The sequence below is a fragment of the Mytilus galloprovincialis genome, chromosome 4 (genome assembly GCF_965363235.1).
Source record: "Mytilus galloprovincialis chromosome 4, xbMytGall1.hap1.1, whole genome shotgun sequence".
Classification (NCBI taxonomy): Eukaryota; Metazoa; Mollusca; class Bivalvia; order Mytilida; family Mytilidae; genus Mytilus; species Mytilus galloprovincialis.
The window spans coordinates 14,331,249-14,344,594 of NC_134841.1; the positions used below are offsets into that span (position 1 = coordinate 14,331,249).

Here is a 13,346-nt window from a genome sequence, read left to right on the forward strand (position 1 = left end):
TTTCAGCACTCCTTATTCATACAGATGGTCCTTGAATACAGTTGATAATTGTTATTTTACTAAGTTTTTTTTCTGTTCGATACATATTCTTACATCTGACTGAGTTTAACTGTGCATATAGCTATGTGTTTGTTTTCTACATTGGCTAGAGGTATAGGGGGAATTTTGAGATTTTATAACACATATTTGACTCTGCCACATTTTTTAGCCTTTTCGAAAGCTTTTGTTAGTCTTGTGTGTTTTTTAAATTTATGTTTATATGTGTTTCAGAGTTTAGTGTGACATCCATTTTGCTGATCTACTATACATTATTAATAAAGGGCAATCTGAAGCCCATCTCCTGATGCAAAGTATTAAGCTGCTTCGAAGACCAATATATAGCCTTAGACCGTGTTCTGCTCTACATTTTTTTGTCTCTGTCTATTCTCTATTCTATTTATGTCTAATAATGCTTTTCTTTTTTTTTCTTTTTTAAAGTATATAGATAGTTTTGAAATACAATACATGCAAGAGTCTTTGTCCCCATGACAGTATGTCCTGATTATTTATAATACAGTTGGGCCTTGAAACCTAGACAAATAACAGATTCAACTACAAATAAAGGTGGTACCTGATCACTAACAACAGGCTTTGATTCTTTTACAGATTTTGAACGTTTTACTTTAGGAACTTTCTCTGGTTTTTCCTGCTCCTCTGGTTCTGTTGACTAAAACAAACATTTAGTATGGCGTTCATTATCACTGGACTAGTATATATTTGTTTAGGGGCCAGCTGAAGGACGCCTCCGGGTGCGGGAATTTCTCGCTACATTGAAGACCTGTTGGTGACCCTCTGCTGTAGTGTTGTTTTTTTTTTTTTATCTGGTCGGGTTGTTGTCTCTTTGACACATTCCCCATTTCCATTCTCAATTTTATTTAGAATGATTTTTTACTTTTTTTTAACAGTGGAGTACAAAGAACTCTCTCTTCCAAAATTTAATACAGCCAAATGGTTAGTAAGATAAAGATTTTATTTCTCAAATGTCACATATTTCATCTTAAGCATATGGTTGAGTATATTACCTTACCTGATTGATGTTCTAATCAATTACATCCGAAGAGCTATAATCATGATAATTAAACATTGCATTATTAGACAATATTTTTATTGAGTAATCTCCCTTTGTCAACAACTTTTAGTCATGCACTACTTTTCTGCAATTTGTTAAGTTGTTCATAACATAGGTTTCTTGATAGATATGGTTAAACACATACATGGTAAAACACATACACAGTATTTGGTCAATTTATTGTATTGGAATATTAAAGCATCAATAAATTGCCTAACATGGACATTCATTGTTCACCTGACTGCAGTATGATCTCTACACCAAAAACTAATCAGTATTCACCTTTTGTGAAGATTTCTTTTTCTTAGAAACCTCTTCCTCTTCCGGTACAACTTCTTTCATTTCTTCTAACTCAACTTTTTTTGCTGTAGGTTTACTCATACGCTTCTTTTTTGCTCCTGTTCAATAAAAAAACATACATGTAGGGACAATAGTAAAAGTGTTCATATATCAGAAAAAAAGGCTTCAAGACATAATTTGTTGTATGGAATGAATCCAAATTATAATATGAAAATATGCAATCTTCATTCAGACATGTGTAACACTCTCAAGTAGACAAGTCAGACTATCCTTAATTATGACTTGTTTACAAACACCATGTTACAATTAGCTAGGTTTAAAACTCCTCCATACATGTATATAGGGAGTTGTAGGCATCTGTGACTAAGAAAACATTTCTTTTTATCATTTTTAATTGTGGCATTATATTATACAGACAGATAAACATGAAAATTATTTTCTCTTGTTAGGAATAGCAACTCAGTATCAGAAATGACTACCTGAAAAATTCCAGTGTTAAGCAAATTTAAGCATTTGTGCTCAAAATTAATTGATTTCAAGCATACTTGTGTTATTCAGCTTAATCTAGAAATTAACATTATTTACCGCATAATAACAGGACATTGACCAGGAACCACAACTCTCCAAAGGAACAATTTATGATTTACACAAGGCCATATCATAGTGCCTGACAGCTTTTTGTAAGAACATGAAAAAAAAAAGTTGTCTGTTGCCAACTAGGTAATCCAACAGGCATGTCAAAAGTTACATAATTTACATACCTGGCTCATCAGAGGCAAACTTTGATTTATATCGAGCCTTTTGTTTCTGACTCATCATGCACCATTGTTGTTTCATTAAGTCTGCAAGCATTTCTTCTGTAAAACCGGGATGCTCTTCCATCATTGTATCTTTGTTCTTTTGACAAAATACTTCAAAACATCCTTCAATTTGTTGAACTTTTGGTGTCTCTGATTTTACTGGTGTTTCCTCTTTAGATACTTTTATCTTTTTTGCTTTTGGAATATTAGGAGAGTCTACATCTAAACTTAACTTTCTTTTTTGTACTTTAGAATCTTTTGTTTTTTCTTTAACCGGTAATGAGGTTCTCTTTTTACTTTTATCAGATTTTTTTTGTTCAGAACTTGATTCAACATCTCCATTTAGCGGGGTCACTTCTGAAGCAACAAGTGCTACATCAACAGGTTTCGGTTGTTCATAGTCAAATATATATTTTTGTTTACGTTCATTTCTTGACAAAGGCAATGCTGACTCAGCTTCCAGTATTGCTATATTCCAGGCTTTTAATCTACCAGGGTAAGTTTTATATAATTTTTCTAGTCTAGGACGATCTGATTTTTTCGCATTATCAAATGCTTGTTTTACATGTTCATCGTAATCTTTCTTCCCTTTAAACTCCATCACTGAAGAGCTATAAACCCATCCTCTTTCACATTCATCACCAAAATATTGCATGTGATACATCCTTGATTTCCCTATAAAACAAAAGTATATAATTAATCTGTAAACATGTATGATCAATTCTAATAAGATTCGTTTTAAGAACTAAAAATGCTTAGCCTATGCGTTACCTATCCCTATTTAAGGTTTAATTTACGTTCGCATGAATATGGATTCAAATGAAATGAATTATTGATTTGCAAGCCAATAATACATCAGCAAAGTTTTATTTTGAAAAATTGAATAAAAAATATCTAGATAAAGTGAAATATTATTTCAAAACTCAAGTTCTCTACATGTTTGAAACCAAAAAAATCCTGAAGCTCATATCCCTTTTCATTCTATTCTAAACATATATGTCTCTAAACAAAAGTAAACATATGTTCCAATTTCACTTGGTCTACTGACACCTTCTATTATAGTTTATCAAACATGAATGTGATTAATATCTTATTACCTTGCATTTTTGTATATATACCAGTGTGTGGATCAAAGGATACCATACATGGCCACCATGGATGTCCTGCAACTTTCCCCCAAAGACAATCACCAACCAACCATTCTACTGGTTTTTCCTCCTCTAGTACCGTTAAAGATTCTCGTTTTTTTATTTTAACTTCTGGTGTTTTCACAGCTGTTTTAGGTGACCCAGTCAAATCATCACTGATAACTTTAGGTTTGCGTTGTCTTTTACCTTCAACAACTTTGTCATCAAAAATATTTTTGTAACTCCCCCCTTTCTTTTCTGGTGATTTCTGTGCACTCTGTTCAGACTTTTCAGTAGATTTTGAAGTTTTAAGCTCTGATTTTTCTGATGATGACTTTAACTTTTTTTGTGATTTTTGTTCCTGATTGTTATCAGACTTTACTTCTGATTTGTTATCTGGATCTAAGGTAGATACTGCACTCGTTGGTGGAGATTTGTCTGGTTCTTTTGACTTTTCATTTTCTACCAACTCTTCATTTTCTTTTGGCACACCTAAAATGACAAGAAACACAATGTATATATTTACTCAGTGTTCTCCCCAGGCCGTTTTAGCGTCGCGGTACCGCGACGCTATATTTCTTCCCGTGACGCTATAATAATTACCGCGACGCTATAATTATTTTCAGGATGTTATTTTTCTCGTTCCTAAATTTTGAACTTTCATCTAATTACCACTTATGATCATAAAAAAAAAAATATATCACTTTTAATTGTAATCCCTTCAAGTCGGACAATAGAGGCAATTTAGAGTGGTTAAATAGGTGTTAATTGCCCTTTGGGTGATAACTGTTTGGATACGAATACCCCAAGCTGTCACTTTGACATGATTAATACCACGTGGTTTGCAATCGGCAAATTTCGACAAGGAGAAAACGTAATCAGAAAATCATAAATCATAAAAAAATCGAAATATATGTTTGCTAAATGAAATTTCAAAGAAACAAACAATTTTTCTCTTTTAAAATGAGGTTGAGTCTTAGCTTTTTACGACTTTTGATATATTAGTATTACTTTCTTTCTCTTCCTGTTAAATCGAGAGTGAAAATTTTGATTTTGGGCAAAATAAGTTTTGTACTTTCTTTAGAAAGTGATCAAAATTTGCTTGTGCATATGTTTCATCCATTTAATGCATTAAAAACGCCATATTCATTCCAAATCTCTTGTCAAACATTGTTTTTTTTTCGTATTTTTCATTGCTTTCGGCGTCCATTTAATATTTTAGTGCAAACTACTGATCAGAACCGGACCAGATATGACAAAAATCCGCATTTTACAATAATAACTACATATGCACAAATGGCACAGTAGACAGAAAACAATGATACATAAAGAGAAAACTAAGCATTAACAGACTACTTGTAGATAACTTTGTTAAAAATATATCATTTTGTAAAAAGAAACAACTGGGACCATGAACCAATATGTTTCAAAGACATGATAAAGAATTTTTTCTATTCAAATTTTTATTAAGAACCCATGTTTTTCCTACATATTTAGTGCAATTGTATCTATACAGGTTGCACTATAATAAACCATTCATTCATTTAGCTGGGTATAGGTAGGGTAACTGGAACCACACATATTTTTATTTAGACCAAGAGGAAAAAAATAATTCTGGAACTATAAATGAATATAGAAAACATAAACTGAAAATACTGTTATCATGGTTATAGTTTAATTGTATTCTCAGTTATGAATTCAACAATATAAAAACAAAGAATAGGGTGGAATAGAATATTTTATTTACCAAATAAGGGCCTATAGCATACAAACAATATAATACATTTTGTAATAAACAATAATGTATATAACATAAAGGAAATAAAGCGTTGCCACGACACGATAAATTACATTGAAAAAAAATACAATTTATTTTTTTACGCCAAATGTGATGCTATCCAACATTTCTGGGGAGAACACTGTTTACTAACAAAGAATTTCCTAGCTCATGAAAGAAGTTGACACAAAAAGGGTTTGTATAGCAAGTTATTTTTGTGGAGTAAAAAATTCAAATTTTCCAGGTTTTCATTTTTTGTCCTTTTCAGAAAGGTAAGATACAATTTAAAGTACTTACCTGCATGTTCAAATGAGACAATTAAATAAAAGTCAATATAAAGATTACAAAAACTATAACAAATCACTTCAGATTTACAATTTTTCATAGAAGTTACATCAAGTTTTCCCTTAAGAAGTTTCTCAAGTTATTAAAGCTATCATAATATTTCATGAAAATCCAAACTTGCAAGCATGGCCTTTAAACTATTGATCTACACACAATATCATAATAGCTCAAAGCAATTCTACTAACCTTCTTGTATCTTCTCTTCTGATGGTTCCTGTTTTAAATCTACATCCATTGTAACAACCTTGCTAGCATCTTCTACAACCAACTTAGCACCAACATTTCCTGGTGGACTAGCTACTTCCTTCTTAGCACTAGCTTTACTTTGAGCAATTTTAGGGTTCCTATTCATCGTTGGAATTTGTGGTAGAATATGGCGAAAGCCTGATGGGGCTTGTGAGGTTCCATTCATGGTTGGATTTTTTTTAGGAGAGGAAGGAGATTTTGCTTGATGATTAGGTACCGCAGCAGACTCACTGTCCATACTTCATCCTACAAAAAGATAAAACATTATTTGAAGTAACAAATAAAGTAATTACAAATAATTATACAATGCAGCCAAGCATCAATTTCCTTCATGCAATCAATATAGATGTCAAAATTTGCCTTGATGGCATCACAAGTAAAACACTGGCAACTTATAATTAATAAGCTTCTCAAACTATAATCGTTCTACTAATACATAAACAAGTCAAAAATAAGTCTCATTTACTCATCAGACTTAAAAAGTGACATTCTGCAAATTAAAACTTTGACCTCAAGACACTCAGAATAGAAAAAAAAATTGTTTGACCGCTACATATGTGTACACAATTATCATGGCAAAGCTAATAAAATAGGGAAGTACATGTATAAGAAATCAGTTTTTCTTTTTTACTTTTAAATTTTGCACGTCACAAAATTCTTTAAATCGTGCTGTTGACTGAGTTGTTTAACTACAGAATAACACAAATTTTTAATGATTGGATTTACCCAGTGGTTAATGGTTGGTAAATTAATGGTGGCAAAGTGATTATTTCATAACACTCAATTCCTTATTTTAATAACAACTCTCACATCGCATTTGACACGACTTCAGGAATAAACCGACCTAGGGTCAGCACTTAAAAATTCAGTTAATCGTAAACAGACAAAAATTTTTTTTGGCCTAATAGGACATGTCTGTTGTAATCGTTTATTGATCAAATTTTACAGACCTATAACCTCTTTTGTAGGATGACATATGGGAGGCAAGTCTGCTGCTGGACTTATGTTAAAATGTTCTATTTATATTATCAGGAAGATGTCAAATTTCAAAGAAGCAAATTGGGAAAGGCCATATTTGGCCAAGATTATTAAAATTTAAGAATCAAGATAGAAAAATCTTTTTAAGTTAATGAAAAGACATGAAAAATAGCATGGACAGTAACACAGAACTTTTTTGTCAAATTCATATCTGAGAACATTGGTTAATACACCAAAAAAGAGATTTTAGCTAAATCTGACAAGCTTGTTAATTTCAACCAAATTCAGAACTGGGAAACATAGGGCGCAGGCTTCAACAAACTACATATTTAAGTCAGATATGTAGTGTCATAACAAACATTATATAAAAAGATCTTTCTTGTCAACACATGCACTCTATGTTTTTTTGTTAAAAAAAAATCATTGGAATTTAACTTGCTTTTTTTCAATGTTTGTGAAAAATCAAAAATAAGTGCTATTTGTGTACGTGACGTCAAATGAATTGAATAGAACTCCAGTATATAGATTTTTACCAAATGAGATATTTCCTATATCAGATATTGATCAGGAAATAGAAATAGGGGCCATTTCAGAGCCTTTTCAAACCTACTCTTTATAAACAATTTTCTTTCAAAGTCTTATATCACTATGAACCGTGTTATGTTTTAAGGGAATTTTTACAAGCTAAAAGAATGTGTTTTCCATCCATACTCTGACATATAGTCTATATTCATGTACATTGTAGGTCATAGTGTCAATAATTGAATTCCATGTCAATAATTGAATTCCATGTCAAGTCACTGTAAACTTGTCTGCCACTGAATTTTGCAAGTAAAATGTATGACACAGGTTATGTTCTACTCATATATTTTATGATACTAAAACCCTAACGGGAGGGTTTGTGCCTGATATTCATATGATGAAGACATAATCTTTCGATCAGTTTAATTGAGGTCTGGAGCTGGCATGTCAGTTAACTGCTAATAGTCTGTTGTTATTTATGTATTATTGTCATTTTATTTATTTTCTTCTGTTACATCTTCTGACATAGGACTCGGACTTCTCTTTAACTGAATTTTAATGTGCCTTTTGTTATGCGTTTACTTTTCTACATTGGCTAGAGATGTAGGGGGAGGGTAGAGATCTCATAAACCAGGGGTTTATCTGGGTATTTTGGGAAAAAGGACCCTGGCCAGTTTTGGGAATTTTTTAGCGCAGTTTTCAATGAAATTGGGAAAAACAACCAATATACCAGATGTTAGTTTTAGTGTGTTTAGTTCATTAAATTTGTTTTTAAATATAACAACATGGCATTAAAGTTTATTTGAGTATCAAAATAATGAGTTCTAACTTTTTAAAGGATTGTTATTTTTTTTTATTTTGACATGAAAATTTGTGAACTAAAATATTTTAAGTTCTGTATAAAATATATCCTGTTTCTATTTTCTTTTATATATATCTTTTACTTTTCAATTTTAGTGTTGCTATGATAGCTGTCACATGTTTGGTTCTTTTCATTTTTTATTAACTGTATTTGATTGACAAACCCCGAATTATATACTTGTCCGTTTCCGGATTTGATCTGGTTTTAGTATTTTCCCACACTTCCTGTTTATTTATGGCAGCCTGTTGTTTGTCATTCAATATGTTTCAACTTGGATTTACACATTACTTGTTGACGATTTTTGACATAAAGCTAGCTGTTGAATAAAATAAACATCTCTGTCATGAATAATAAAGATGAAAATAAACTTTGTGATCATTTGGGAATTTTACTCCCAAAATTGGGAAAAATGTAGGGTTTTTGCCGTTAGGAATGGGTCCGAAAACCGGACCCTGTGGAATGCTAGAAAAATCCATGTAAACATGTTTAACCCGGCCGCTATTTTGCGCCTGTCCAAAGTTAGGAGCCTCTGGCCTTTGTTAGTCTTGTATAATTTTTAATTTTAGTTTGTAATTCGGAGTTTAGTATGATGTCCATTATCACTGTTCTAGTATACATATTTTTTCAGGGGCCAGCTGAAGGACGCTACATTGAAGACCCATTGGTGGCCTTCGGCTTCGGCTGTTGTCTACTCTATGGTCAGGTTATTGTCGCTTTGACACATTCTCTATTTCCTTTCTCAAATTAACATAATAATTCAAAACACTACATTAAAGCTATATTAATTTCAAACAACAAAGCAGCATACGACTCCATGATCACCATTTCAGGTAGTCCGAGATTACTCTGACGTCCAACGGCTGTTTTGCCAGACAAGCTGGGGCCGTGGGACGTGTCCCATATCAAAAAGTGGATATTTGCCCACCCAAAAATAGATGCGCTGCTTCGTCGCTTCTGGAGCCGACTGAGGGCCTTGGAATTATATAAATCAGGCAACAATCTCTTCATTTTTCATTTATCTCTTCATTTATGTAAGTTTCACCTACATGCCAACCTTTATTTTTATATATTCTAACAGTTTTCACAGACACCCATCGATTTCTGCATTTTGACTTTCACTTTCAAATGGACGTCAAGTTACGACAGAGTTCGTGGCCTCGAGACTCAAATATGCAAATATTTATATTGTTTTACCTTCTTTATAGGAGATCGCTGTTTAACATTTAGAAGCAACCACGTTTTTTCACCTCCTTTACAGGAGATCGGTAATAAGTATTTAGTTCCGACCACGATAACAATCGGAGGCTCTCTGACATTTAGGTAACTTGAATGGTAAATGAACGAGGTGTTACACAGGGGCGTAGCTACCTAAGGCTCACCTAGGCACTTGTCTATACATAAATTTGCCGATTATACCCCCTTTGGAAATTTTTTTTTTTTTTAAATTAAAAATTTTAATTCTAATGCGTATTATTATTTATACATGACCCACCCGTATTCGAATCCCGATACTAGTATCCTGGTTAAGTACGAGCAACAAATATTGCAGCAGAACACGACATCCAGCCATCAGTTCCGCATGTCGCTGGACGTCAACGACACAGAGCTAACCCCCCAATTCTTGAGCCGTCAGACTATTGGAGAGTTTCGTTGTACTACGTATTTCTAGACCACTTGGTCGCTGAGATTACAAAGCGGTTGATTAGCAACGAGGAACGCTTCCTTGACTCTTATTTTTATTTCCGGCCAAATTAGGGAACTTGACTCCAGAAATAGCAGACAAAATTTACAACTCTTACCGTTCGGATTTAGGTGAAAAACCAGAATTTGAAGATGAGATCGCACGATGGAAAGCCCGTTGCCGTATTGAAGACAACAGACCAGATAGACTTCTTGGTGTCCTTAACGTAACAAGCGCCGATCTGTACCCTTCAGTGCATAGGATTATTTGGATTTTATTGACAATGCCCGTTTCATCGGCAACTAGTGAAAGATCCTTCAGCGCAATGAGGCCTAAATTAAAATATTGTTTGTTTGCCCTTTTCCGACCCTATGTTTTGAAACAGGGTAGGTAGGTAGGTAAAATATTTTATTTTTCTTTCCCAAAAAATAACTGAGCTCGGTACATTTTTTGTCATGGGTAGGCAGGTAGTTATAATATTTTATTTTATAGATACTAATCTGCATGACGTCATTTTTGTCTGTATTGCTTTTGTTTAAGTATGTTTTTGCTAATAAATTTCTGGGACTATTAGACTAGTATAGAGTTCCAGGAAGTTTTGAAGAAAAAAATATCATGTAGAATGTGAAATTAATTCATATGAACTACTATTTTGTTTTCAAATATGAAAATATAGGGCTGTGCGGCATATTTTCAACATTAATAATTTAACTTACACTAATATTCTGTCCTACGTTCTACCTGAGATCGACAATTGGAGACGAGCGACTTTCAAATCTATCTCTTCTTCATATACACCGACACCTCAATGTTGATGTTGATGCGAGTATAACTGATTTTATCGGCAGAAAAAACCGCCGACTTGACTTTGAGTAAATGTATCATTGTCCGCGTTGTGTATGAAACTGGATCTGAAAGTTATCAGTCATAAAAGTTCAGAAATATTAGATTTGTTAACCAATTTTTGCCCAAATTTGAGTTAAAAGATGCGTTCAAAAAAGTTGAAAATCTTTTCCTTTGACAGTCTTTGGGCCTTAATCTAAAACTAGTCTGATCTACACTGGGCATATTGTAATAATTCTTTTTCTTTCAGATTTTTGATTGTACACTACTACTTTAATTCAGGTGTTAATGTCGGGAGGCTTCGCCCCCCTGAACCCCCTACCAGGGCTCTGTCCTGGACATGATGGGGGCCTTCAGCGGCCCCCAGACTCCCTGCCGATTTGTGTCTACAGTTGATTTGATACCTAGCTACGCCCCTGTTACATTATGGTCATTTGCACTGTTTTCTCGTGGTCACGTGATAATCTTTGAAAATGAAAGGCAAAATGCAGAAATCGATGGGTCACTGTGAAAACTGTCTAAATATGAGAAAATAAAGGTTGGCAGGTAGGTGAAACTTTCATAAATGAAGAGATAAATGAAAAATGAAGAGATTGATGCCCGATTTATATAATTCCAAGGCCCTCAGTCGGCTCCAGAAGCGACGAAGCAGCGCATCTATTTTGGGTGGGCAAATATCCACTTTTTGATATGGGACAAGCTCTGACGTCCCACGGCCCCAGCTTGTCTGGCAAAACAGCCGTCGGACGTCAGAGTAATCTCGGACTACATTTCAGGGAACAATGAAAAAAAAAAAGATTTTGTTACAATTATTGTCATAAAAAGATTCATATCAATTAAATGACACATCATAAGCTATAATGTATTGTTATTAGTCCAAATAAACCAAAATGTAACCTTCTACACTTCTACAGAGTTTGATCAGTATGACCACAACAGGCCTAAATCATAAATCCTTTATTTTGTTGTTGAGCCAATTCAATGAAAATTAATATTTGAAATAATCAGCGTCAGTAATTTTAAAGACAACTATTCGTGCATTCTACTCATGAATATTTAATGTTCAAGACATATATTGTCAGAGATTTACAACAGAAAGGGATCACAACAAACATGTGCACTTGGAATTTAAAAAGGACAACAAATCTTTTCTAATAACCATTTAGATACCAATTTTCTATTCTTTTGAGTGTCCTGTCAGTACAGTTTCAATATACTTAAACATCTCAACTTTATCTGAAAGCATCAACAGGAAAAAAAGGTATGCAAAGTATCATAATATACTGAAAATTGTAAAAATGGTGAAACTGCAACAAATGCATCACAAAAAGGGTACTAATTCGTTACAAATCTGGCTTGTTCAACAATAATGTGTTGTGTGAAACTGAAACAATTGTAAAGTGGCTGTCACAGTTGGTTTTAAACTTATTGGTACTACAAAGGTTCAACAATAAATGATTTTTACTTCCAATGTTGGTTTCACCGGAAGACACCATGACCGATTCGGCTTCCTGTCGGCAAAATACGGCGGGAAATAGACAAAATCTGATTGGTTAAAATTTCTTCGGACAAATCCGTCGAAATCTTCAAATGCATTTTTGCGCGAAAACTTTTAACAGGTGCTTTGAGGACAGCATGAAGTATTTCGAATATAAAACTAAAGCAATTTAACATCTTGAAACAAAGTGTATGGAAATTATTCCTGCAGACATTATGGATTCTAAATTAAAATCAAATCAAAGACATGATATCCATAATCGGCCGGGGCGTAGCTGCCGTTAGGCACTTTAGGCACGTGCCTACACATAATTTTTTCACAAATATTTTTTTTTGTTAAAAAAAATAATAAACAACGTTATATATAGATGAACTCCAGTGAAGTTGTCACAACTCGAATGTCATGTGTACACTAGTCTCTCGTCCTTAGTGAATGGAGTATTGGATAGAATTGAATGTTTTTATGTGTGTGATGTGTGTACCTTATATAGAAACTATAAACTAGAACTTTGGTTCAGATCATTTAAATTCTATCAACAAAAACTTGAATGAACCTCAACTTAGACACATGAATGTTTAATTAGTTGTTGTTAGTTTTCAACTAGCTTTCCACTTTGTCTTCACCCGACTTGCCAATGTTGGTCGTCCGTTTGGCTGTGCAGGATGCATAAATACGTAGTCACGTCTGGTCAGAATAGGGACATTTAATCTTATGCCTAGTTGTAGAGAGAATGCCACTCTTTGAGGAGTTCGTAGTTGGTCTACTGAAAGGCAAAGTTTCTGCTCCTATCCAATAATCCCTCATTTTCCAATGCATGGCATTTTCAAATTTCCAGACATTCGTCCTGTACAACACCTAAATTACAGGACTAAGTTCCCTGTTGTGTTTATTGTAAATAATCAATTTGGGGTTTTTTTTGTTCTAAACTTGCATAAATATTTTACACTGGATGTTTAGAAATCAATCTATCAACTAGCTTCCAGTAGTTTTGAGTACTCTCAGATCTACGAGTAATGACCACAATTATTCAAATTCCTAAGCAGGTAGGGATTTTACAGTAGCGCGGTATATAAAGATCTCGAAATACGAATTTCTTGAATTTTGTAACGTTAGTATGAACAGAACAGAACTTTTGCACTAGGCATCGGCTATGTGTGTATGTGTTTGTGTGGCTAGGGTGAAGGTATAATAATCAAAATATTGATGGTTGATGTCTTTCTAGCCAAAAGGATAGTGTTATTATATTATTATACAAATAT

The 13,346-nt window shown here is 33.5% G+C and overlaps 1 protein-coding gene across 6 annotated transcripts in view; it reads right to left on the reverse strand.

Moving 5' to 3' along the window:
- The window catches only part of LOC143071416 (histone-lysine N-methyltransferase NSD2-like), a 38,537-nt gene extending 26,405 nt beyond the window's left edge, over positions 1-12,132 (reverse strand). For 3 of the 6 annotated variants that reach the window (XM_076245679.1, XM_076245683.1, XM_076245684.1), the window contains exons 1-6: positions 12,055-12,132; positions 5,644-5,949; positions 3,306-3,827; positions 2,170-2,883; positions 1,391-1,506; positions 611-706 (exon numbers count right to left, since the gene is read on the reverse strand). In XM_076245679.1, the coding sequence (XP_076101794.1) occupies positions 611-706; positions 1,391-1,506; positions 2,170-2,883; positions 3,306-3,827; positions 5,644-5,941 (1,746 nt within the window). In that variant the 5' untranslated portion in view covers positions 5,942-5,949; positions 12,055-12,132. Of the gene's footprint in view, positions 1-610; positions 707-1,390; positions 1,507-2,169; positions 2,884-3,305; positions 3,828-5,643; positions 5,950-11,759; positions 11,785-11,936; positions 12,026-12,054 lie in introns of those variants that run through there. The other 3 variants (XM_076245680.1, XM_076245681.1, XM_076245682.1) reach the window with 3 other exon arrangements.
- Between the last annotated feature and the right edge of the window lie 1,214 nt (positions 12,133-13,346).